The sequence below is a fragment of the Engystomops pustulosus genome, chromosome 3 (assembly GCF_040894005.1).
Source record: "Engystomops pustulosus chromosome 3, aEngPut4.maternal, whole genome shotgun sequence".
NCBI lineage: Eukaryota > Metazoa > Chordata > Amphibia > Anura > Leptodactylidae > Engystomops > Engystomops pustulosus.
In genome coordinates this window covers 67821016-67844837 of record NC_092413.1, presented here as the reverse complement: position 1 = coordinate 67844837, position 23822 = coordinate 67821016, and the positions used below count along the sequence as shown (strand labels likewise).

General features: G+C 41.3%; 1 protein-coding gene across 4 annotated transcripts in view; it reads left to right on the top strand.

Annotated features, from left to right (window-relative positions):
* Positions 1-23822, top strand: part of VTA1 (vesicle trafficking 1) — a 369178-nt gene that overhangs the window by 187563 nt on the left and 157793 nt on the right. For all 4 annotated transcript variants that reach the window (XM_072140989.1, XM_072140987.1, XM_072140988.1 and 1 more), the window contains exons 3-4: positions 6287-6414; positions 11561-11636. In XM_072140989.1, the coding sequence (XP_071997090.1) occupies positions 6287-6414; positions 11561-11636 (204 nt within the window). The remainder of the gene's footprint in view (positions 1-6286; positions 6415-11560; positions 11637-23822) is intronic.

The window sequence follows — 23822 nt, the reverse complement described above, 5'->3', positions numbered from 1 at the left end:
AACACAGGTGGAGAGGGATCCATAGTATCCAATTAGTATACTATGGGTCCCAGGTTGGAGATAAACTTAGAAAGGTTACAGAATACATATATAAATATAATGCATATGTTTAGAAAGGGGCTGAGTAGTTGGTTTAGGAAGACTGCTTTGTTGTGGGCTGTTAATTCATTTGATAGGTGTCCTTTAAGCTCTTGTCTCCACACTCCCTTTAGGTCTGAAGCCAAAGTGCCCATATCTCGCTTGGATGGCAGAAGGGCACGAGGGCCTCCAACTCTTGGTGGGCATGTAGTGGCTTCCTCTGGGGGTGGAAAGTAGTCTGACACTTTATATTGTCTCTTTGCATGGGGTGCACAAGGGGAACTATTCATGGGTGTAATGGTGTCCTCTTCAACAGCAGTAGTACTGCCCCTCGTCTTGGCTCAGGTGGGAGCCAGCAAAGGGGCCCACATGTCTGTAGATATGCACTGTGCCGTGATTCACAGAATTGACAGACAGGTTTGACAGAGTTCACCATCTTTTTAGGGGTACATCTAAGTGTATGGGCTTGCAACACAATTTGAAAGTTAAATCCCGCGCTCAGTCCGAATCAGTCAGATCGTCCAATGGCACGTCTCCTAAATTGTGCTGCATTGAAGCCAGCTCCCCTTAAAAGGTTGCATGTGACTCAATTGCAACGCACCCGCTACTTAACTACTTGTGCAAGCCATTTTACCATTGAAGATAGGGCACAGTCCGAAAAAAATTGTGTCACAAAGCCTTCGTAGATGTGCCCCAGTGTCTGTCAGTGAGAGCTCTGTCCTGGAATGTGAGGGGCTAGAGAGCAGGAAGCAGGGAGAGAGAAAGAAATCTCATCTTCAGGGCGTCACAGAGAAATCCAAGGTGACTTCCCCGACCCCAAGTCAGAAGTTACAGGGTTTTGTCTAGGGCAACTGAAATTTTCTACACCAGGACTGATAGAGAGAGGTTCTTTGCTCAAGTACTGGTGGCAAGTACACCACAATCATACTGAAAGCACAGGCCAATACGAAGATGTTGCACAGGGGCCCCAGATTTTCCTAACTGGTTGACTTTGAAATTGGCTAAATGATAACATACACTTACCGACCACTTTATTAGGTACACCATGCTAGTAACGGGTTGGACCCCCTTTTAGTATAGTATAGGCTGGAAGGAGGCGCAAGTCCATCAAGTCCAATCTTTAAGAATTAAATAAATGTTTTATCCCCATAACCCGTGATATTTTTTCTCTCCAGAAAGTCATCCAGGCCTCTCTTGAACATGTACATAGAGTCCGCCATAACAACCTCCTGCGGCAGAGAGTTCCATAGTCTCACTGCTCTTACATCCTCTAGGCGTAGAGGATGCCCCCTTGTCCTGGTCACAGGCCGAGGTATAAAAAGATCTTTGGAGAGATCCTTGTACTGTCCGTTCAGGTATTTGTACATTGTAATGAGGTCTCCCCTCAGCCGTCTTTTTTCTAAACTGAATAATCCCAAATTTTTTAATCTGTCAGTGTATTCTAGTTCCCCCATTCCCCTAATAATCCTGGTTGCTCTCCTCTGCACCCGTTCCAGCTCTACTATATCCTTTTTATACACTGGTGCCCAAAACTGTACACAATATTCCATGTGTGGTCTGACCAGGGATTTGTATAAGGGCAAAACTATGTCTTTATCATGAGAATCTATTCCTCTCTTGATACATCCCATGATTTTATTTGCTTTAGCAGCAGCCGCCTGGCTCTGGTCACTAAAATTAAGTTTACCATCCACCAATACCCCCAAGTCCTTTTCAGCTTCAGTTTTACTAAGTAATTGACCGTTTAGAACATAATTATACTTTTTGTTTCCATGGCCCAAGTGCATAACTTTACATTTATCTACATTAAACCTCATCAACCATTTCTCTGCCCATCCCTCAAGCTTCCACAAATCCCTCTGATTACAAGAGCTAAACAAGTGCCTTCAGAACTGCCTCGATTCTTCATGGCATAGATTCAACAAGGCGCTGGAAGCATTCCTCAGAGATTTTGGTCCATATTGACATGATGGCATCACACAGTTGCCGCAGATTTGTCGGCTGCACATCCATGATGCGAATCTCCCGTTCCATCACATCCCAAAGATGCTCTATTGGATTGAGATCTGGTGACTGTGGAGGCCATTTGAGTACAGTGAACTCATTGTCATGTTCAAGAAACCAGTCTGAGATGATTCCAGCTTTATGACATGGCGCATTATCCTGCTGAAAGTAGCCATCAGATGTTGGGTACATTGTGGTCATAAAGGGATGGACATGGTCAGCAACAATACTCAGGTAGGCTGTGGCGTTGCAACAATGCTCAATTGTAACCAAGGGACCCAAAGAGTGTCAAGAAAATATTCCCCACACCATGACACCACCACCACCAGCCTGAACCGTTGATACAAGGCAGGATGGATCCATGCTTTCATGTTGTTGACGCCAAATTCTGACCCTACCATCCGAATGTCGCAGCAGAAATCGAGACTCATCAGACCAGGCAACGTTTTTCCAATCTTCTACTGTCTAATTTCGATGAGCTTGTGCAAATTGTAGCCTCAGTTTCCTGTTCTTAGCTGAAAGGAGTGGCACCCGGTGTGGTCTTCTGCTGCTGTGGCCCATCTGCCTCAAAGTTCGATGTACTGTGCATTCAGAGATGCTCTTCTGCCTACCTTGGTTGTAACGGGTGGCGATTTGAGTCACTGTTGCCTTTCTATCAGCTCGAACCAGTCTGCCCATTCTCCTCTGACCTCTGGCATCAACAAGGCATTTCCGCCCACAGAACTGCCACTCACTGGATGTTTTTTCTTTTTCGGACCATTCTCTGTATACCCTAGAGATGGTTGTGCGTGAAAAATCACGCTCAAATCACCTTTCTTCCCCATACTGTTGCTTGGTTTGAACTGCAGGAGATTGTCTTGACCATGTCTACATGCCTAAATGCACTGAGTTGCCGCCATGTGATTGGCTGATTAGAAATTAAGTGTAAACGAGCAGTTGGACAGGTGTACCTAATAAAGTGGCCGGTGAGTGTATATTCTTAGCTATAAACTGTATTAATTTCTCTCATCAGGTCCTCCTTATGTGGGCAGTCTCATAAGATGTGATATAATGTGCCAGTGTGCCCACATCTTCTCCAGCAAAGTTTGTATGCAGCAGGATTTACCAAACCTTCACTGCATTCTCCAAATGGTTGCTACCCTACAGAGATTAGTGAAAAAGAGTTTTTTTTAACATCAAGAGTTTGTAATATCCTCTCCCATAACCTAATTGGATAGGCTTTATGAAAAGCCCTACTATTTTTTATAAAGTGGTTGTATAGCTTTACCCTTTATTCGCACCCTATCTAACATTTTGTATCAAACAGCTGAGGGCACACAGGGAGAACAGTACAGTATGCTACTCTCAAATGTCGGAAAATGTCCTTTGGAGGAAGATTATACTTTGTTTTTTAGATCCGTAAGTGGCATTGGTTTACCCAGGACCCTCAGATAACAGGTTATCTGAATGCCTTTCTTTGCTCAGTTACATAGTACTAAATCTTCAGAGGCAAATTCCAGAACAGATATACGGTAGGTACTTCTCATATTAATTTGGGATAGAGAAGACGAAGTCTCCTGGCTGGTTTTCCAGTTGGACGTTAGCACAGTGGTACGATGGGAAGGAGGCCGAGCCTTGTAGTCCATATCATGTTATTTGTAGAGACTAGGTGTATGTTAGATTTATAAAAATAATTAATGCTAAATTTAGTTGCATAAAAGGGTATTATTCTATAAAGATAATGTACAAGTATAAATGGACATGGAATACAATTAAACATCTATATCACATATAAAAAAAATATGTACCGTATATATTTGAGTATAAGCTGACCTGAGTATAAGCCGAGACCCCTAAGAGAGCTTTGGAAATGTATTTACTTTTGTTGCGAATTTCTGGATTGTGGTAGCTGGCATGGCACTCATAGGCGATTCAGAAAGTTTATGTGGGGTGGAACGGGACGTTTTTCATAAACTGCCATTAGAAAGCATTGCCTCTATCCCTTCATTGTCCCTCTACATGCCTGTAAACCTAAGCAATGAGGTCCTAAAGCTGTATGCAAATGACCTGTGAAATGTCCAATGAGTCATTAGCATATTCAAGCTGTCCAGCTTATTCATGTGTGGGAGGCACAGCCACACCCCCAGTGCTTGACTGACAGCCTGTATAATGATGTGATGGCTCCTCCATGTGCTTCCTGGTGCTGGCGCCCCCTGCAGCCTGTGTGTGTATAGGAGAGATACAACAGCTTCAGCCTGCAGCCATGTTATAGCAGAACATGTCAGGTACTTGTGTAGCTGATGTCTGTGTCTCTGTGTATTAGGAGGATGCAGCGTGTCAGCAGATGCAGCACACACACCAGCAATGCTTTACTATACATTATACACAGACATGAGCAGGGGGAGGAGAGGGGAGGGGGGACAGGGGTGACATCACTGCCTCTGACCATGTGACCAGCCTCATTTATATAATAAAAAATAGATGATTTTATAACTATCAATGTATGAATTGACTAGATAAAGTTTGGGATGGAATCCATGTGAGCTGCTCCAACAGGTAGTAGTGACAGGACAAGTGACACAGACCTGATGACAGGTGTCCTTTAAGTATCTATCGATGTCCCTTCTCAGGGCTGCAAATGATGCTGTGTACAGAGATCATTTGAAGGTGAGCTATTGTTTTTATGGTTTCACATCATGGTGGCAGTTTCATAGGGTTTTTCCAAAGGTAAATATTGCTTCTTTGTTTATCAAGGTCACACAGAAATGTATGAAAACTTCAGGGGATATTTTGCCTATAAATGGTGCAGACACTTGAGGGTTAAACAGGTTGCAGGCTGTTATGGTGTTGTGCCTGCTCTGTGAGGATGGGCTGCAGGCTGTATTTCCTATTAACTTAAGAGTTAATCAGGTCTGCAGGACCCTTATCTGTTTCTTATTAACAGTGCAATAGCTTTTTTTTGGGTGGGGGGAGGGGAGAGCAGGGGTTGTCAGAGGTAAAGCACTTATCTGATGGTCTCCTGCAGGATATCCTTCTGCTCAGTGCTCTGGCCACATGGCTCTTTGCTTCCTGTCTGTGATCAGGTTGTGTCCTACAGGTCCCTTACAAGTAGCAGGGGGCTCCTGCTTAGCTTCTGATTTGCTATGCTGTACCTGTGTCTGTGCTGGTCAGAATCTCTGCTCTGTCCTCTGGAGCAAGATGGTTCCCGTGAGGTCAGAACATGTAGTGGAGTTCCTCCTCCACTGCTCCCAGGAGAAGATTTATGTTCCCCTCCTTATGTTCTCCTTTGCTTCAGTGAGCTCCCAAATCATTAGGGTCTTTGCATGGTTAGTGGCTTTTCACTATATTTAGTGGTTTAGTATGCAAGAGTGTAGGAGCTCTCATAAAATTTGGCCATGCTTGATGCTCCGCCTTTAGAAAGTCAGATATGTAATATGTAATGCAAGTTTGACGGATAAAAAAATATAAAATATACAAAGTAAAATGTAGCAGCACAATATATTCCAGCACTTCCAATAATAACCTCTTCCCACAACCAGACGTAGCTGTTAGTCATAAGGTGTGGTTAGTTACCACACCATGTCATACACTTACTTCATGGTGAAAGCCTGGTCTAAGAAGCAGTATGTGAAAGCCAGGTTCCCGCTGTAAGCACCAGGGCTGCAATAGTCGTGGTGACCACGGCATCTACAGGGCATTACCGAGACAATCGGCACTCCCCGTGAATGGAACGGAGGTGTCAATCGTTGCTATGGCAGCCCTAAGGTCTGATGAAGGACTCCAGGTCTGCCAGGAGTACCACAAATACTCAAGTCTAAGCCAATCCGAAAGCTAAATCCCCTAATTTTACCACAAAAAACTGGGAAACCTATTGACTTGATGATAAGTCTAGGATGGGAAATGCATTGGTAACAGCCAGTACATAGCTAGTCAGTCCCCTTCCCCCCAGTACATAGTCATTATGCCCCTTCCCCAGTACATAGCCAGCCCCCTTCCCCAGTATATAGTGAGCCCCCTGCCTAAATATATAGCCATATAAATATAGACACATAAAATGTCAATTGGAATCAAGGGGTTAAATAACTCCAGTATATAAGAAGTTGTGTTCTTTAAAAAGATTTATTTTCAAGAAACAACAATGCATGCACAATACATTGATTGTATGTGGCTATACATACAGCATAGCTTAGCTACTAATACCATTTTGTTCCTTTATTTCCTACAGCAGAAGAAGGAGCTTGGAGATTGTGACTCCATTACCCAGGAAATTGTTGGCAGTGCCCATGTTGAGAACTACGCTCTGAAAATGTTTCTATATGCAGACAATGAGGATAGAGCTGGAAGATTTCACAAGTATGTAGTTACAGTTATTTTATTTATTATGTTATCTTAAAGGGATTGTCCACTTTAACGACTTACAGCTCCCGTGGTCAGCGCTCGTCGCCGTACTAGCCAATGCCGATTCAGCTGGAAAAACCTATTAACTCGAGTATAAGCCGAGGATGGGAAATTCATTGGTCACAGCCCACCTAGTATATAGCCTGCCAGCCCCTGTAGTAGATATTTAGCTAGCTCCCTTAGCATACAGCCTGCTAGCCCCTCTAGTATACAGCCTTCCAGCCCCTCTAATATATATTCAGCCAGCTCCCTTAGTATATAGCCTGCCAGCCCCTCTAGTATATAGCCTGCCAGCCCCCTGTAGTATATAACCTGCCAGCTGCTGTAGTATTTAGTCTGCCAGACCCTGTCCCCAATGTAATGTCTGAAGAAAAAAAAGAAAGTGTACTCGCCTTCCGACCCCCCCAACAGGTCCTCTTCTATCCTTCACGACTCCGGTATCGGCTCCGCATTCCTGTGCTTCCCGCCTCAGGCACCATGATGTCAGCCGCTCGCTGTCATCATAGTTTGTGCCGGTGCAATCATTAAAATGTCAGCGTGCGACTAATGGACTGGGACATGGAGAGAGGACCTTTCTGGGGGACGTCAGAAGGTGAATACACTTTTTTTTTTTTTTGTTCTTGACTCGAGTATAAGCTGAGTTAGTGTTTTTCAAAACATTTTTTGAGCTGAAAAACTCGGCTTATTATCGAGCATATACTGAAAATAAATGCTATTAAAATGCTATTGAAAGTGAATAAACTGTATCAAATATAGTTCGCAATAAAGGACTACTGCCTTTGGATCCACAAGGTTTTGTTCCTCTTAAATCCTCAAAATTCAAATAAAGCAAAAACTGCCTGTGATAGGAACATTTAAAAATGTAAATCTTTATTTGTTACCAATATAAAAACTCGGCCCATAGCCAAAAAATCTTTGCATTTTTGCATGCATCAACAGGCTCCAAGCCTGTTGATGCATGCAAAAATGCAAAGATTTTTTGGCTATGGGCCGAGTTTTTATATTGGTAACAAATAAAGATTTACATTTTTAAATGTTCCTATCACAGGCAGTTTTTGCTTTATTTGAATTTTGAATAAACTGTATCAATGCAAAAACTTGTCCCAAAAATTTATAGTTATATTATATAGTTAATTTATAATTATGCTTGGAAAATGGTGAAGCAAAAATTATCGATTTTTTTTTTTTTTTTCCCCCTCATAAGGTTGGAGGCTAAAATATACATTAGAGGTCATTATGATTACTGCTATAACAAATTTCTTTAACTTCGGGCATGTGGTGAACAACAGAAAAACAAATCATAAATCAATGACCATGTTGGATCTTTTTTCTGCAAACCAAGCACAAAAAATGTAAATAAATTTTCAGCAATAGGTCATAGACTCCCCACAACAGTACCACTGAAAAATGCAGTTCATCCCGCAAATAATAAGCTCTTGCATAGCAATGTTGATAGAAAAACAAATATTTTATAGCTCAAAAAAGTGTGCTATGAACTAACTAAAAAGCTCTAAATTTTATGGCTAATGTATGAGCCCTCCTTCCCTTCTGTACCTTGCTGTACGCCCCTACAACAAGTATCGCCCACCTGTGGGGTGACTCCATCCTTGGGAGAAATTGCACAACAAATTTTAAAATAGTTTTTTTCTTTGCATCTTTTGTGAACATGTAAATTTTAGGGCTAATGTATTACCACCAGAATCAGACTATTCTATTGAAGCCAAAAAGCATACATAAATCATCATAATGCGTTTCAATCATACCACGTACATAAAGAAGCCTTTCAGCTTCATTTTGTTAAACATATAAATTAATGATCATTCTAAACATAAAAAGTCAATGAATAAACAGTGAAACCAAACAATCAATCTGTAGGGCACAATAATTATAATGGATGCTAATAGTGATTCGAGAATGCTCTTTCAAATACTCTTTACATAGATTGGTAAATGCTCGTCAAGCTCAAAATGTACTGATGCCTTGTAATATATTGAAGTCAACCACAATTCCCATTTTTTATAATATAAACCTGATTTGCCTTCAGTGAAGGCTATCAATTTCTCCAGGATGCAATTCTTTTGATTTCCACAGTGAGGCTATGCTTGTAATAGCTGTTGTAATCACGTGAAAGACTATTGTTCTCTCTTTGGGAAGCAGATCCTCCAATCCAAATCCCAACAAAGACAAAGCTGGGTTTAACTCCAACGGCATACTCAGGATCCCCGATAACATTGATTTTACTTGATTCCAAAAACCAAGAAGAACTGGGCAAGACCAAAAAACATGTAATATTGTGCCTTGTTCTTTACAACACCTTCAGCAATTTCCTGAGGTCGTTGGGTAGATTCTTGATAATCTTTCTGGCGTATGGTACCATCTATAAAGAACCTTTCTCCTAGTTTCCATATGTGAAGCACAAAAGCACTAGCTTTTGTAATTCTTAACCCTGCTTCCCATGAGAGCTTATTAATGGTCACTTGTAAATTGGTTCTTAGTCATAGAGACTATGGCCTTATATGTTAGTAATACCTTTAGATAATTTGATAGGATGGAGAAAGGCCATAGTGAAGATAGATGTATTATCCGCTGTTGGTTGTGATAAATTTGAGAGGAAGTGTCTTAATCTCAGATATTTGAATCTCAGTGTTTTGGCACTGAGTATTTTGAGCATATCTCCGTAAATGCTAACAGATGATCTTTGGGTATAGGTATTTCCACCATCTCACCAATGGTGGAAATACCGAAGGTCATCTAGTTGTTGATATCTAAATCCTCTACAAAATGACGTAGACATTTGAATGGGAAGTCCCTCACCATTAAACATAGTAGTGGGTTATCTCTGGTATAACATTGCCACTTATTCAGACCCGCTTGTGTTGTCAACATTTGTGGTGCCCATAATCGCACTGCCATCAGTCTATGCCCATTTACCTTATTCTCGACTTGGATCCGGTGCTTGGATTGTTCTTGTACCAGTTGTCTAGCTTGTTCCAGTATAGTATATAGTAGGTGCTTATGCTCGGTAGGCCAAGCCTCCTTCCAGCTTCGGGCGGTATAGAATCTTAGTGGCTGCCCTGAGCCTGCCTTGAAGCCAGACATACTTAATTACCGGTTTCTGTAATTTCTGAAGGTAGCTATTAGTTATCGGGATGGGAACATTCCTAAAGATAGATTACCTTAGGTAGAACCATAATTTTTATGGCTGCTATTCTGCCCACCAAGAAGATATGTGCCTTGGCGTATAATTTTAGATCTTGTTTGGGTTAGGTTTGGGATATAATTAAGCTGGAAAAGCTTTTTTGTAGGGAAAGACAGATTTATTCCCTGATATGGGATGGAATCTGAGGCCCATTGGTACGGATAGTTTGGTTTAATTTCCCACGCTTTAGTATCTGATATAAACATAGGGTATAAACATGGGTAGTGGATCCGTTAATGTGATCATGTTATCGACAAACAGGCTGATCTTGTTATTCTTAGAACCCACTTTAATGCCAAAGATCTCAATAGAGGATCTTATAGCCTCCGCCAAAGGTTCCATGACATGGTTGAAAATCAGGGGTGACAATGGGCACCCTTGGCAGGCTACTTTTGAAATAGAAAAGGGTTTAGAGGAATACCCAGCCAGGGATCCGAAAGCAGATGTCTCTGTGTATAATGCCAAGATCCCTCTCATTGCCTCTTAAGAGAAACCAAATTTTCCCAACACTTCTCTAAGATCTCCCCAGTGAACTCTATCAAATACCTTCTCCACATCCAGAGATAGAAACAGAGAAGGTGTCTGATTTAAGCCTCGGCAGAAGTAGGACCATCCTATTGCATTAATTTTAGCGTATAACTTTAAATCCGTGTTTAGGAGGGATATAGGGAAGAAATTAGGGAGTTAAAACACATGCGATCAGTAATGGTCAACCAGTGATTTGCCAGGAGAAGCTTTAGTGCTGTATGGCAGTGTAGTATATGGGCATTTTTTATGTCTGTATGCTTTCCTTCTTTTTTTTTTTTTTGCGGATGGCAAATGGATTCACTATTTCCTATGGGTTGTGTTCATATGTCCATCTTTTTCACGGATGTGCCGACAGTGAGTAAAAAATTGCAGAATGCAGACCACGTATATCCATGGAAGTCAATGGATCCGCAAAAAATGCACATGCATGATACAGACACAATATGGTCTGAACACAGACATCACATCCACATTTTTTGATGAGCAGCTGACACGGCCAATTTTTTTTTGTCATTTCATTCAACTGTATTATATGCTTAAAATATTATAATCTCAATAATAATAATCATCTCAATAATAATAATCTCTAATAATAATAATAATCTCCTTCATAATAATAATCTCAATAATAATAATTTCAATAACAAGAATAATTATATCAATAATAATCTTTGAGAAGATCCCTCTCCATATAACAGTATATTCAGCCTGTGACAATGTAACAGTGAGCCTCTATCCACTAGGCTATGGGCTTGGTGGTTGTCCCATATATCTATATGGGCAACCTTGCCATCACCCCAGGGTAGAGTTTGCCAAACAGGACTCAAGGTCCCAGGCAGCCCAGGACCCTAGAAGGAAGCTACAATGATAATCCAAACTTGTTCTCCTTCTTTCTACTGTATTGGTGTCCTCAGGAGCCAATACAATTTAAACCTGTGAAAGAGCAGGGAGTATTAAGTCACTGCTTAAATTGTCGCATTGGCACTTTGCGAAAAATATGTGGGTTTTGGTTGTAGTTTGGGCACTCGGTGTTTAAAAGGTTTGCCATCACTGGCCTAGTGGATAGAGGCTCTCTATCTCTATGGGAAGTGAAGTGTGCAGGTTGTGGGTTCAAATCCCGGGTTGGGCAAAAATTATTTAATTGAATTACATAGAGACCTTGTGTCTGGGGCACCCCTTGAAGATGTGGAGACCATATATGGACAGATGGTGATGACTCCCTTTTTATTGCTCTGCTGCTGTCCCGACAAATCTCTCAAAAGAATCGTTTTTTTTTTGTTTTTTGTTTTTTTTAAATTTATTCCTTAACTCCCACTCTTTTCTGTCATTTCCAGCAACAGTTATTTGTTTATTACTTTATCTTATGTCTTTTAGGAATATGATAAAATCTTTCTACACAGCTAGTCTTCTGCTTGATGCATTAACTGTATTTGGTGAACTCTCTGAAGAGGTAAGCTGTAACTTAATGGTCTTTTAAACATTTGCTTGTCACTTTTTGTTTTTCAACTTTTTATAGTATGTTGAATAATTTTTTTGAAAAAACATCAATATTCTGAGTATTTGTTGGTTCAGTATAACTTCATATATACGGTTACCTGACTTTATAGATGTTTTGTATTCATATGCTAAAACACATGGATGCCTACAGCTGTATTCGAATAATAAGGATTCACATCCCCATCAATGAGCTCCAATAAACAAGTTTAGTCACATCATCCAGTGTCTCAGATCACACAGTAAATAATTATATGCCTCCTTAAGGTTTTTAATCCCTTAAGCCACCATGACATTGGGGACCCTCATGGTGAGCCTGTATTTTGGCCATCTTGACATTTCCTGTGTGATCCGTGATGGAGGCCAGCTGTATGTGGCAGACGAGTCTCTGCACGAAGAGCCGGGATCACCTGGTATGGGGGTGCCAATCATTTCCACAACAACCCTGAGGTCCAATGAAGGACCCTAGATCTGCCTTAGTTGACTGCCAGATATTAGCCTGTGCATTTGCATAAGCTGACTGTTCAGTATGGCAGTGTATCAATTTGAGCAAGTCCAAGAGAGGGACAAAAAAAAAAAAAAAGGTTTAATAAAATAAAATTTGAAGGGGTATTCCCACAAGACATGTTTCTTATCTATTTTGTGTTAACATCATTATGGGATTGAGTTGTGAGAATTTTCTTTTGTGGTAAAACCCCTTTAATTCTGAATAAAAGTCCTCTCAATGCCCCATATAGTGCAAAACTCCCAAACGCAATAAAAAGTGAAAATCAACACACAAATAACACATATTTGGTATCGCGTCATCCATAATAACCCCTAAAAATAAATAAAAAACACAGCAAAAAATGATTTTTGCGCATCCAACCAAAAAAAAAAAACTGAAAAGTGATCAATGAATCAAATTTACCCCTTCATGATAGCAATTAAAAGTACAACTTGTCTTACAAAACATAAGCCCTAAAACGTCTCAATCACCGAAATTAGGAAAACGTTTTGCTGCTTATGCAAAATCAAGGGATTTTTCTCTCCAAATTAGTTTTTATTCTGTAGAACAAGTCAAACATAAAAGAGCTATATAAATGGGATATCGTCATAACCTGGGGTAGGGCTAGGGAGCTGCTTACTTTAGTATCCCATCACCAGTGTTTTCCTGTCCCTATCGGGTGAAGGTTTCAAGAATTCCCTCTCCTTGGTGGAGGTGGGAGAGGGAAGAAAGTGGTGGGGAAAAAACTGATTGCTTTTTCCCTGCTAGGTTCATGCTGTGGTTTTCGGGGCATCCTTTTGCATCCCATCCAGCAGCACTGTTGGGCTAATGCAACGACTGCAGTTACTCAGTCCTTGAAGTGGCGGCGCTTTTTAATATCTAAAATGAGAGTATGCACACTACGGTTGTGAGAGCCGTAGGTGCATCATTATGTGGGAGGAGATTCCTCCAAGCAAACTTTTGGAGATGTGTATACCTCCAGGCTTCTGTGTGGAATACTTCCAGGTGGCAGCTGCAGGGGCACATATCTAATCATCAAAGCAATCCGAGCAGACTGACTGCTACATCAGCATCCAGAAGCGATTATTGCTGAATGCAGGAGGAGGGGCATGTGTCGTCAGGAATTGAAGTTGCAAGTCCCACATATAAGCGGGTTGTCGCCATGATGTGGCAAGCTAAGTGTGTACGTCATACTTTCATAGTCCATTCTCTGCCTTCTTATTACAGGATCATAAGGACAAAGAGAAAGGGAGGCACAAGGAAAAAGAGAAAACGTTAAAGAGGACCTGTCACCCTCAAAAGCGGCACTAGGAGCTGCTTATTAAAGTAAGCAGCTCCTAGTGCTACAACAGTTCCAGGAGTGTTACATTGCTAGTGTTATTGGAAACCTCTGATAACACTAGCAGATGCTGCTGCGATGTACATTTTACTACAAACGCCGGCGTACTCATGAGGGGGCGGTCCGATGGGCCGCCATCTTGGCTTCTATCATCACTCCCCTTGACGTCATCGGGGAGCGTTGATCCGTTGCCATGACAGACTTGGATCACACAAAGATCCGCGGCTATCATGCTTTAGGCTATCTATTACAATGTGCGATTTGCACATTGTAATTGATGATGTACAAAATCCCCTTATAATGCCATACTGTAGTATTGCAGTATATTGTAGGGTCAATCAGACAACCTAGGGTTAAAGTACCCTAGGGGTTCTGAAAAATAGTAAAAAGAAAAATAAAAAAAGGAAAAAAAATTATATTAAAAAAAACCTAAAAATTCAAATCACCCCCCCCTTTCCCTAGAAGTAATAAAAATATAAATAAACCGTAAAAATCATAAACACATTAGATATCGCCGCATCCGAAAATGGCCGATCTATAAAATATAATTACGGTTTTTCACTGCGTTTAACCCCGTAACAGAAAATAGCGCCCAAAGTCTCAAATGGCACTTTTTTGCCATTTTGAAAATATAAAACATTCAATAAAAAGGTTGCACAGTCCTAAAAATAGAAGCATTGAAAACGCCATCAAAAGTCGCAAAAAATGAAACCACTCACAGCTCTGTACACCAAAGTATGAAAAAGTTATTAGCGCCAGAAGACAGCAAAATGAGGAATTTTTTTTTTGTACAGGAGTTTTAATTTTTGTACTTGTATGAAAACATTATAAAACCTATACAAATTTGTTATCTCAGTGATTGTACTGACCCAAAGAATGAAGTAGATCTGTCATTTGGGGCGCACATTGAAAGCCGTAAAATCAAAGCTCAAAAGAAATGGCGCAAATGCGTAAAGGGTCTGGTCCTTAAGGGGTTAAGGAAGAAGTTCTTTCTTCTATGGCTGAAACCCTTAGGAAATGACCAAAGCAAACTGAAGAAATATGTTATGAGGGTACTAGTAGATCATAAATTGAATAACAGCATGCAATGTCAATCAGCTGCCTCTAAAGCCAGTAGGATCTTGTCATGTATCAAAAGTGGTATGGATGTAATATTACCACTGTACAAGGCATTGGTACCTGGAATATGCTGTCGAGTTCTGAGAACCGGTCCATAGAAAGGATGCCCTGGAGCTGGAGAGGGTTCAAAAATGATAAGGGTTATGGAGAGTCTTAGTTATGAGGAAAGATTAAAACAACTAGATTTATTTAGTCTGGAAAAGAGACGACTACGACATGATTAATTTAAATAAATATATGAATGGTCCATACAAATGGTGGTAAGTTGTTTCAGATTAAATCAAATCAAAAGACGAGGGGGCACTGTCTCCGTTTGGAGAAATCAAGGTTTAATCACCGGAGGCGACAGGGCTTTTTTACTATAAGAAGTGTCAATCTGTGGAATAGCCTGACTCAGGGGCTGGTCACAGCAGGGGCAGCAGAGAGCTTCAAGAAGGCTCTAGATGCCTTTTTACACCTAAATAACATTGATGGTTATGTTATATAGAAATGTTTCCCCTAAATCCTTTCCTCATGCAATCCCTTCCCTTCCTTGGTGAACTTGATGGACAAGTGTCTTTTTTCAACCGTATAAACTATGATACTATTTTCTGATCTTGATTCTAACATTAGGTTTCTCGGAGAAAAGATGACCAGTGTCTAGAGAGTTCTGAAATAGATTAGCTATAGAAGATAACAAATTCTGGGATGCTCCATCTAAGGTGGACATTCAAGTAACGCAAGTTGTGGGGGAAAAAAACCTGATCTCACTTTTCAGGATATAGTCCATCTTTAAAGGATACTTACCATCAGACTTACTGATGATAGATTCCTATTACTCACCAGCCCAGAAAGTGGTGAAACAAAGACATTTACTTACCTGGCCGACGGAGTTCACCCAAAGTGCCAGGCAGCACAAAGAAAGTTAGCAGACCCCCTATAGGTCGTAACAATACTAAGTATGTCAGATATAAAGTCCATAAAATACAAGTGGAAAAACAATACACAGTAAGATAATAACGAAGTATATATATGGGAATACTAGAGAAATGTGTTTATGTTAATAACGACAGACTGGGAATCTCTGAAATAACATCTTGTAATGAAAACCTGGCATACTGTCAAGAAAGAGGTGCCTGAACAAGGAGTATCAAATAGTACTCAATGCAAGGACAAATTGAATATAGCAAGAAGACTAGTATGAATAAAGTACATGCAATGGATATCATTAAACCTAAAGAGAAGAGCTCAAACATTATAATATCTACTCCTGTAGATGCGGAGATCAAAGATGGATAGTCTGAGGCCAACTAATCCACATCATATCCTTTTAATTGCTCTGTGTGGTTCACATATTTGAAGATTTTTTTCTAAAATCTTTTGAACGTCATCACACCTCTGTAGCTTTACATTTCTTTTAAGATCACGCGGGCAACCCTCGTAGTTTACGAGTTGTGGGCCTTGAGAAAATTGTCCAGAACATCACAGGGGTAGTGTGATTCCAAAACTTTTACAAAGAGAATCTAGATGGATTTACACACTAGACTGTGTCTCTCCAAAGGGGCTGAACGAAGAACTCACATTTACAGGTTTTTACAAAAGATAAGTCTGGTCTCCTTCTTACATTCCTTGTATAGTAGCTCAGTAGATATCATCTTTTAATTCGGACACCGAACTTAGACTTTTTAGCTACTGTATTTACCACTTCACGCAACACTTTCCATACTTTGGTCTTCCTAAAGTATGGTGTCTCTAGGACCTCTTAATATTTTTCCTCCTCACCCCTTCCCCTCTTTTTCTTTTTTTCCCCTCACTTATTGACCTTCACTTTTTCTCAGTCTATTGTTATTAACATAAATACATTTCTCTAGTATTCCCACATATATATTTTGTTGTTGTCTGTATAATATACTGTTTTTCCAGTTGTATTTTATGCAATTTGTATCTTACGTACTTAGTATTGTTATGACCTACAGGGGGTCTGGTAACTTAAAAATAAAGATTTAGCACCTTCCAAACACAGATAAAGAGTTGCACATGAGAAGGGTCCCGGATGGGTCCACCAAGCATCCAACATGCAAATTTAAAAAAAATTTCTTAATCTGACCGGAGCTCACAGTTGTTGTAATCTTCTATTCCAATGAATATGTTTATACGACTTCCTTCAGTCCATGAAGATATTTTCAGACTAAAGATTTCATTGGGAATAAGCCACTGTTCAGACATGAAACCGATGCAGTTCTTGTTCCACAAATATCCTCCGTAATTCAGCTTTGCTGACAATCCATTTTTAGACCGAAACTGTATGCCATGCAGCCACGAGTGTATAAGGTAGCTCTCTTTAGGTATAATTTCATCACTAATAAAGCCTATTTGATAGGCAATATGTGTCCTGACATGAGCCAGGACTGCTAATATGTAATTATTTCTTAGTGTGCAATTGTACATTGGTGGTATTACTACTAGCTACATTAATTGTCACTTTATATAGTATATAATAGCTGTGTGAAATTGAAATAGACTCTATAGATCTATGACTAAGGACCTTATTGGTCAGAAACGCGTAAGAAGATGCTTTTTTCTGCACTTATGTGCTAATACCTGTAACTTGCTGTGTCACCATGTTTGAATAAAGGTTTCAAGATTTCCGGTGAAACAAAAAGTGCCGACCTCATCTGTTCTGAAATTTATGTTCCGATAAAGCTAGCGGTCTAACACTGCTATTACTTGGGTGGGGGCAGTCACCGGTGCTCCTCTCTCCTCTGCTTTTCCTCCATACCACCCCTCCCATACCATAGGCTGGGGCAACTGCCAGGCTTCATGCGCCAATCACCGCCTCCTCTGCTTAGTCCGGCGTTCTAAGGGCTGTGCAGTGTTTGCTAGCTTTATTGGTATGTTCTGGTAAAGCTAGAGGTTTAAGACTGCTATTGATAGGGCACGGGAGGTGCTTACTTGCTTAAGCAGCTCCTAGAGAAATATTCGGATATATGGGTGACAGGACCTCTTCAATAAAGAAGGAAATGGAAAGCACTTTTATCTGTTTCATTAACTCCACAACTGGAGGGAAAGTTACTAAAACAGCTTAGATAGCAGTCGCCTTTTGAGCATTTTATCATGACCTGTAAAACTTCCACAACACCAGCCAAGATAATATGCCTGACATACCACAATGTATTGAAATTTTTTGGGCAAGTTTTCCCTTCCGACCTTGTGAAGGTCAGCACAGAAAACAATCCTTGCCCCAATATCTACTAAAAAACTATATGACATCATTGGGTCAGATATGACGTCCTTTATGTTAAAGTTCAAGTCCCGATGGGCTACTGATAGGGTACTATAAACCGTTCTCTGAAATTTTACTCCTGCATATGACAGATTGGTGCAACTTTCTACTTACTGGATGCTTGTTGCCTGCTCAAGTTCTGATAGCTAATGTTACTGTTACTGAATTCGGGCTTGTCACGGCGAGGACGCCGCCGCCTCGTCACGTGACTTGGGGTGCAACTGTACAGGTTATTTTAGCCTACTCAAACTTGCGCTCACTCAGGACACAAATTGAGCATAAATCACACCTCATACAGCTCCAGCATCCCCCAGACCCGCTTCCACCACTTATTGCATTTATATTGGGACCAATAAGTATCCCCACTCTACATCAACTCTTCCTTCTCAGGCAGTCACCTTGTCACACCACTAGACATGCACACTCAGCACTCGAGCAGTCACACAGCTAACCACACTTTACAAGGCTATGAGTTCGCAGAGCATACAGGGACCAAAATTAAAGTGAAAATCTTTAATTACAAAAAGTTGGTGAGTGCATAAAAAAGATATTAAAAACAAAAGAATTACAAAATAAAATGACACACAACACGGCAAAACAGTTATAAAATAAAAAGGGAGAAAAATAACAGAAACTTACAACTTAAAGTAAATCCTGATTCCCTGGAGGTGGGAGAAATAAGGAACACACTCAGCTTGTCAAGCAGCCCCCAAAATGTGAACATTATTTCCTGGATTTCATATTGTTTTATATCTTCTCAAGTTGTTTCAGGTTTCAAAACCTCCCATTCATTAATTAGACCAGAGGGTCATTCAGGATTGGGCTAAGTTTTAATGAGGGGGAGAGTCCAGGAATATTTAAACAGTCTTTTGTTTCAAAATCCTGATGCAGAAGAGGGGGGTAGGGAGACAAAATATCCTTTGGGGTCTGAACAGACCAGTCTTCTGTTCAGAGGTTATCAGGCTGTAAAAGCTCCAGGATGTCATAAAAACTGCCTGGACGCTTCAATAGATGCCAAATATTTAAACAAAGTTTGTAATTACCCTATAGTTAAACCAATCTTATACATTCACGATTAATATCTCCTTGACACCTCCCCCTTTCAAGATTGGGCAAATTTTAAATGACCCACGCCATTTAAAATTTTCCCAAGCCAATTACCAATAATACATAGCAGAAGTTCAATACCATAAAAATCATTTCCATAAGATTACCTGTGCACATCAACCATCTGGTCCTTTGTCCTATGTATAAGGCCAAGTACTATCTCCCCTGGTCACTTGTTCACTGCTGTGCTGGGACCCTCTGCTGACTGTAAACTGCTGTGCTGGGACCCCCTGCTGACTTTATGGCTTTGTGCTGCAGAAAGTTCTGTGTCCTCTCTCCCAAGTGTGAAACAGTTAACCCTCTCCCTGCTGGATGAAATACCAATGTAGTTAAATGTAGGACTACTGTACCCAATTAAATTGTGTTTTGGTTTTATTTCTGTACAGCTTTTGGGGTTCCTCCCTCTACCATTGATACTACAGGGCTTAGGTTGGACCACTGACTGAACGCTCTCCTGAGAGTCCCTATGCCCCTGCTCCACTTCCTGATCGCTCCCTAAAACTGCACGGACAACACTCATCACTGGGAACCCAACTTCACTGTGGACCCCAGTCTCCTCTCTCAGCACTAGTTCTAGTGTATACACTGTCTGTGGCTCATAGACACACTGCATCTCCCCTGTCTGAGTAGAGGCATCTTTGTGGCTCATGCTCTGAGCCTTACACATCTGGACACCTCTGGTCTGTTCTAGGACCTCTCCTTGAGTAATGGCCTCCACCAGATCCCCACTCAGGACCTTAGAGCTTTGAGGTGCAGATTCAGAGACTCCATCCTGGCAGCCTCTCACACCCTTCATTATATCTGCTGACTGCAGGTTTATCTCTGGGGCCCATTCACCACCCCCTCCCTCATAGCTTCCTCATACTGGGACACCTCTGGTTCTGGAGCAGGCATAGCCTTGCTCTTGCTATCCTGTCCTCCCTCCCAGATGAGTCCCCTTGGGCTTCTGCCCATTTTCTCATATGATTGTTGTACATCAGGCACATACACAGTTGTCATTTTTCCCAAATCATTTCCCAACAATACATCCACAGGCAATTCTTGTGACACTCCCACTTGTCTGATACCTCTACCAGAACCCCAGTCCATAAAAACCTTGGCAACGGGCACTCCTGGATGGCACCCAGTTATCCCCTTCACAGGCAAAGTCTTTTCTGGAATGATGTCCTTAAGGTTTATAACCTCATGGCGAACCAATCAATAACTTGCCACTGAGTCTCTTAATCCCTGGATGACTCTATCACCCACTATCACAGTCTGCATGTGGTGCTGTAACTTCTCCATATCAACAGAAAGCAACATGACTACTGGTGCTGTAGAGCAGACAATCACCACTCTCTCTGGGCACGCAGACCTCAGATGACCCACTTTGTTACAATTAAAACATTTGCGCATATCCCACTGATTTATAGACTCCCTCAGTGTAATGTTCTCACCCACCTTGGAGAAAGAAGGCTGTGATGTTGTCCTGGCTTGTTTCTCCTTCCAGCTGGAGGACCTTTGGGGGGAAGTTTCCATCTTGGCTTCAGGCATCCGGTTGGCTGTGTAGGAGTCTGCAATCTGCGCAGCTTCATCCGCAGTTTTAGGCTCCCTGTCACAAACAAACTGTCCTACATCCACAGGACAAATGTGCAAAAACCGATCTTTTATCATGAGATCCTCCAGGTCCTCACGGCTGTTGACAGAAAGTCCTCGGGTCCACTGTAGAAAGGTAGTTCGTAAGTTGCCTACTGTATCCGCCTAGCTGTCAGTTGGTCCTCGCTTTATGCTCCGGAATTTCTTGCGGTACACCTCTGGAGTTAAGTTGTACTTTTTAATCAAAGCAGCTTTTATAGCGTCATAGTCCTCATCAAGCTCAAGAGGAAGGTCAGCAAATACTTCAAGGGCTTTGCCTCTTAGCCCTGGGCTTAAATACTGTGCCCACTCCTCACGGGGCAGATGGTATTGTCTGCAGGTCTTCTCAAATGACTGCAGAAAAATGTCCAAGTCCCCATCCTTGTCCAGTACTGGAAAACGTTCTTAACAAGGTCTTTTGGGGTCTACATCCTGGGATTGGGGTTGCACAGAATTGATACCCCTTTCAATAAGCACCATTTCCAGCCTGAATTCTCTATCAGCCTGGCGCTCTCGCTCTTTGGCCTCTCTCTCTTTCTCTCGCTCTGCGGCCGCTCTCTCCTTCTCTCGCTCTGCGGCCGCTCTCTCCTCCTCTCGCTCTGCGGACGCTCTCTCCTTCTCTTGTTCTGCGGACGCTCTCTCCTTCTCTTGTTCTGCGGACGCTCTCTTCTTCTCTATTTCTGCGGCTGCTCTCTCCTTCTCTTGTTCTGCGGCTGCTCTCTCCTTCTCTTGTTCTGCGGCTGCTCTCTCCTCTCGTACTGCAGCTTCTCCCTCCTTCTCTCGCTCTGCGGCCGCCTGATTAAACTGAAGGATAAGCTGCAGGCGCAGGCTAGGATCACATTCACCTAGCTGCTGTAGGGCCATTTGTAGAGACACATCCATGCCTACCTGAGGGCTCCTGCTGTGGGTAGCCTCAGGGGAAACTCTTCCAGGATCAATGTCCATATCTTGGCTCCCTTGAGCCGTGCCAGATCCTTGCTCTGCATCTTGCTTCATCAAAGCACAAACCAGCAGCTCTTTGGACTTGTCAGCCGGGTCGATACCTCTCTGCTCACAGAGGTGGACTAGAGCCTCCTTGCTCTGTCTCTTGTAGATGGTTGCCATCACTGAGTGCAACCTTTGCCAAATAAAAGATAGAAAAGAAAAACGGGGAAGGGGAACTGTTTGCACGTGTGTCTTAGAACAGCACTGATTTGGTCTGTGTAAAACTAGGGTACTCCTCGCAAGGATTCCACTAGTTCTTAAGTGCTGGGGTTAGTTGCTTAATCTCAACACTTACTGCTCTGACAGAATGAATTTATCCCACCGCTGCCAACCAATTAGTCACGGCGAGGACGCCGCCGCCTCGTCACGTGACTTGGGGTGCAACTGTACGGGTTAATTTAGCCTACTCAAACTTGCGCTCACCTTTCACTCAGGACACAAATTGAGCATAAATCACACCTCATACAGCTCCAGCATCCCCCAGACCCGCTGCCACCACTTATTGCATTTATATTGGGACCAATAAGTATTCCCACTCTACATCAACTCTTCCTTCTCAGGCAGTCACCTTGTCACACCACTAGACATGCACACTCAGCACTCGAGCAGTCACACAGCTAACCACACTTTACAAGGCTATGAGTTCGCAGAGCATACAGGGACCAAAATTAAAGTGAAAATCTTTAATTACAAAAAGTTGGTCAGTGCATAAAAAAGATATTAAAAACAAAAGAATTACAAAATAAAATGACACACAACACGGCAAAACAGTTATAAAATAAAAAGGGAGAAAAACAACAGAAACTTACAACTTAAAGTAAACCTTGATTCCCTGGAGGTGGGAGAAATAAGGAACACACTCAGCTTGTCAAGCAGCCCCCAACATGTGAACATCATTTCTTGGATTTCATATTGTTTTATATCTTCTCAGTTTGGTTCAGGTTTCAGAACCTCCCATTCATTAATTAGACCAGAGGGTCATTCAGGATTGGGCAAAGTTTTAATGAGGGGGAGAGTCCAGGAATATTTAAACAGTCTTTTGTTTCAAAATCCTGATATAGAAGAGGGGGGGGGGGGGTAGGGAGACCAAATGTCCTTTTGGGGTCTGAACAGACCAGTCTTCCGTTAAGAGGTTATCAGGCTGTAAAAGCTCCAGGATGTCATAAAAACTGCCTGGACGCTTCAATAGATGCCAAATATTTAAACAAAGTTTGTAATTACCCTATAGTTAAACCAATCTTATACATTCACGATTAATATCTCCTTGACAGGGCTCTTCTCCAATTTTAAATTAAACCTATCTAAATCTAAAGCTTTAAATATTTCATCCCCCACCTGACTGTAACGACCCTTAAAGAATATACTTTCTTATGGCAATTGCTGAAATTTAAAAAAAATTAGGTATCTATCTAACCAAAAATTTGTTGTACAAGGAAAACTATCTTTCTTTGCGAACACAAATCACTTCCTCCTTCATTTCATTATAGAAGCAAACTAAATAAATTTTTGTGATAGCCAGTTTCCAAAAGTAAACCTACTACAGCATAAGAGAAGCCATGAAAATTGTAAGCAGCTTGGTGCCAATCCCAGACCAGACCTGTCATGGACCTTTACAGTCATGGATTTTAATGGTTAAAGTACAAAAACCCCCCCCCACAAAATCGTGAAAAAACCCACATATTTGGTATTGCCGTGTCCTTAACAATCTATACAATAAATCTGTAACATCAGCTTGTTGAACATCGTAAAAAAAACTTGCCAAAAATTTACATTTTTCATAAAGCTCCTTTACAAAAATGTTCTGAAAAGTGATCCAAAAAAGTTATATGCGCCAAAATAGTATCACTGAAAAGGACAACTGTAAAACACAAGCCAACTTGTAAAACATAAGCCCTAAAGCAGCTTGGTTAAACATATACATATATATGGTATCACCGTAATCGTAGTGCTCTATTGAATAATAATTTGATAATATAATAATGATCATTTTTTTGGTACGTTGTAGCCCCCCCCCCCCAAAAAAAAAAAAAAATTACAAAAAGTTAATGATAGTAAACTTAAAGTCAATCAATAAGTTAAACTTAATCAATAAGTTAAAGGTCCACTAAAAATTCTCCAGCAGGAAAGTTCTCCAGGCAGCGATCTCTCCCTAAGTAGTCTGGTGTATCTCCAGGTAGGGCCATCATGGGGGACGCAATGGAAATATGGAATTAGACCTGTCAGTAATTCG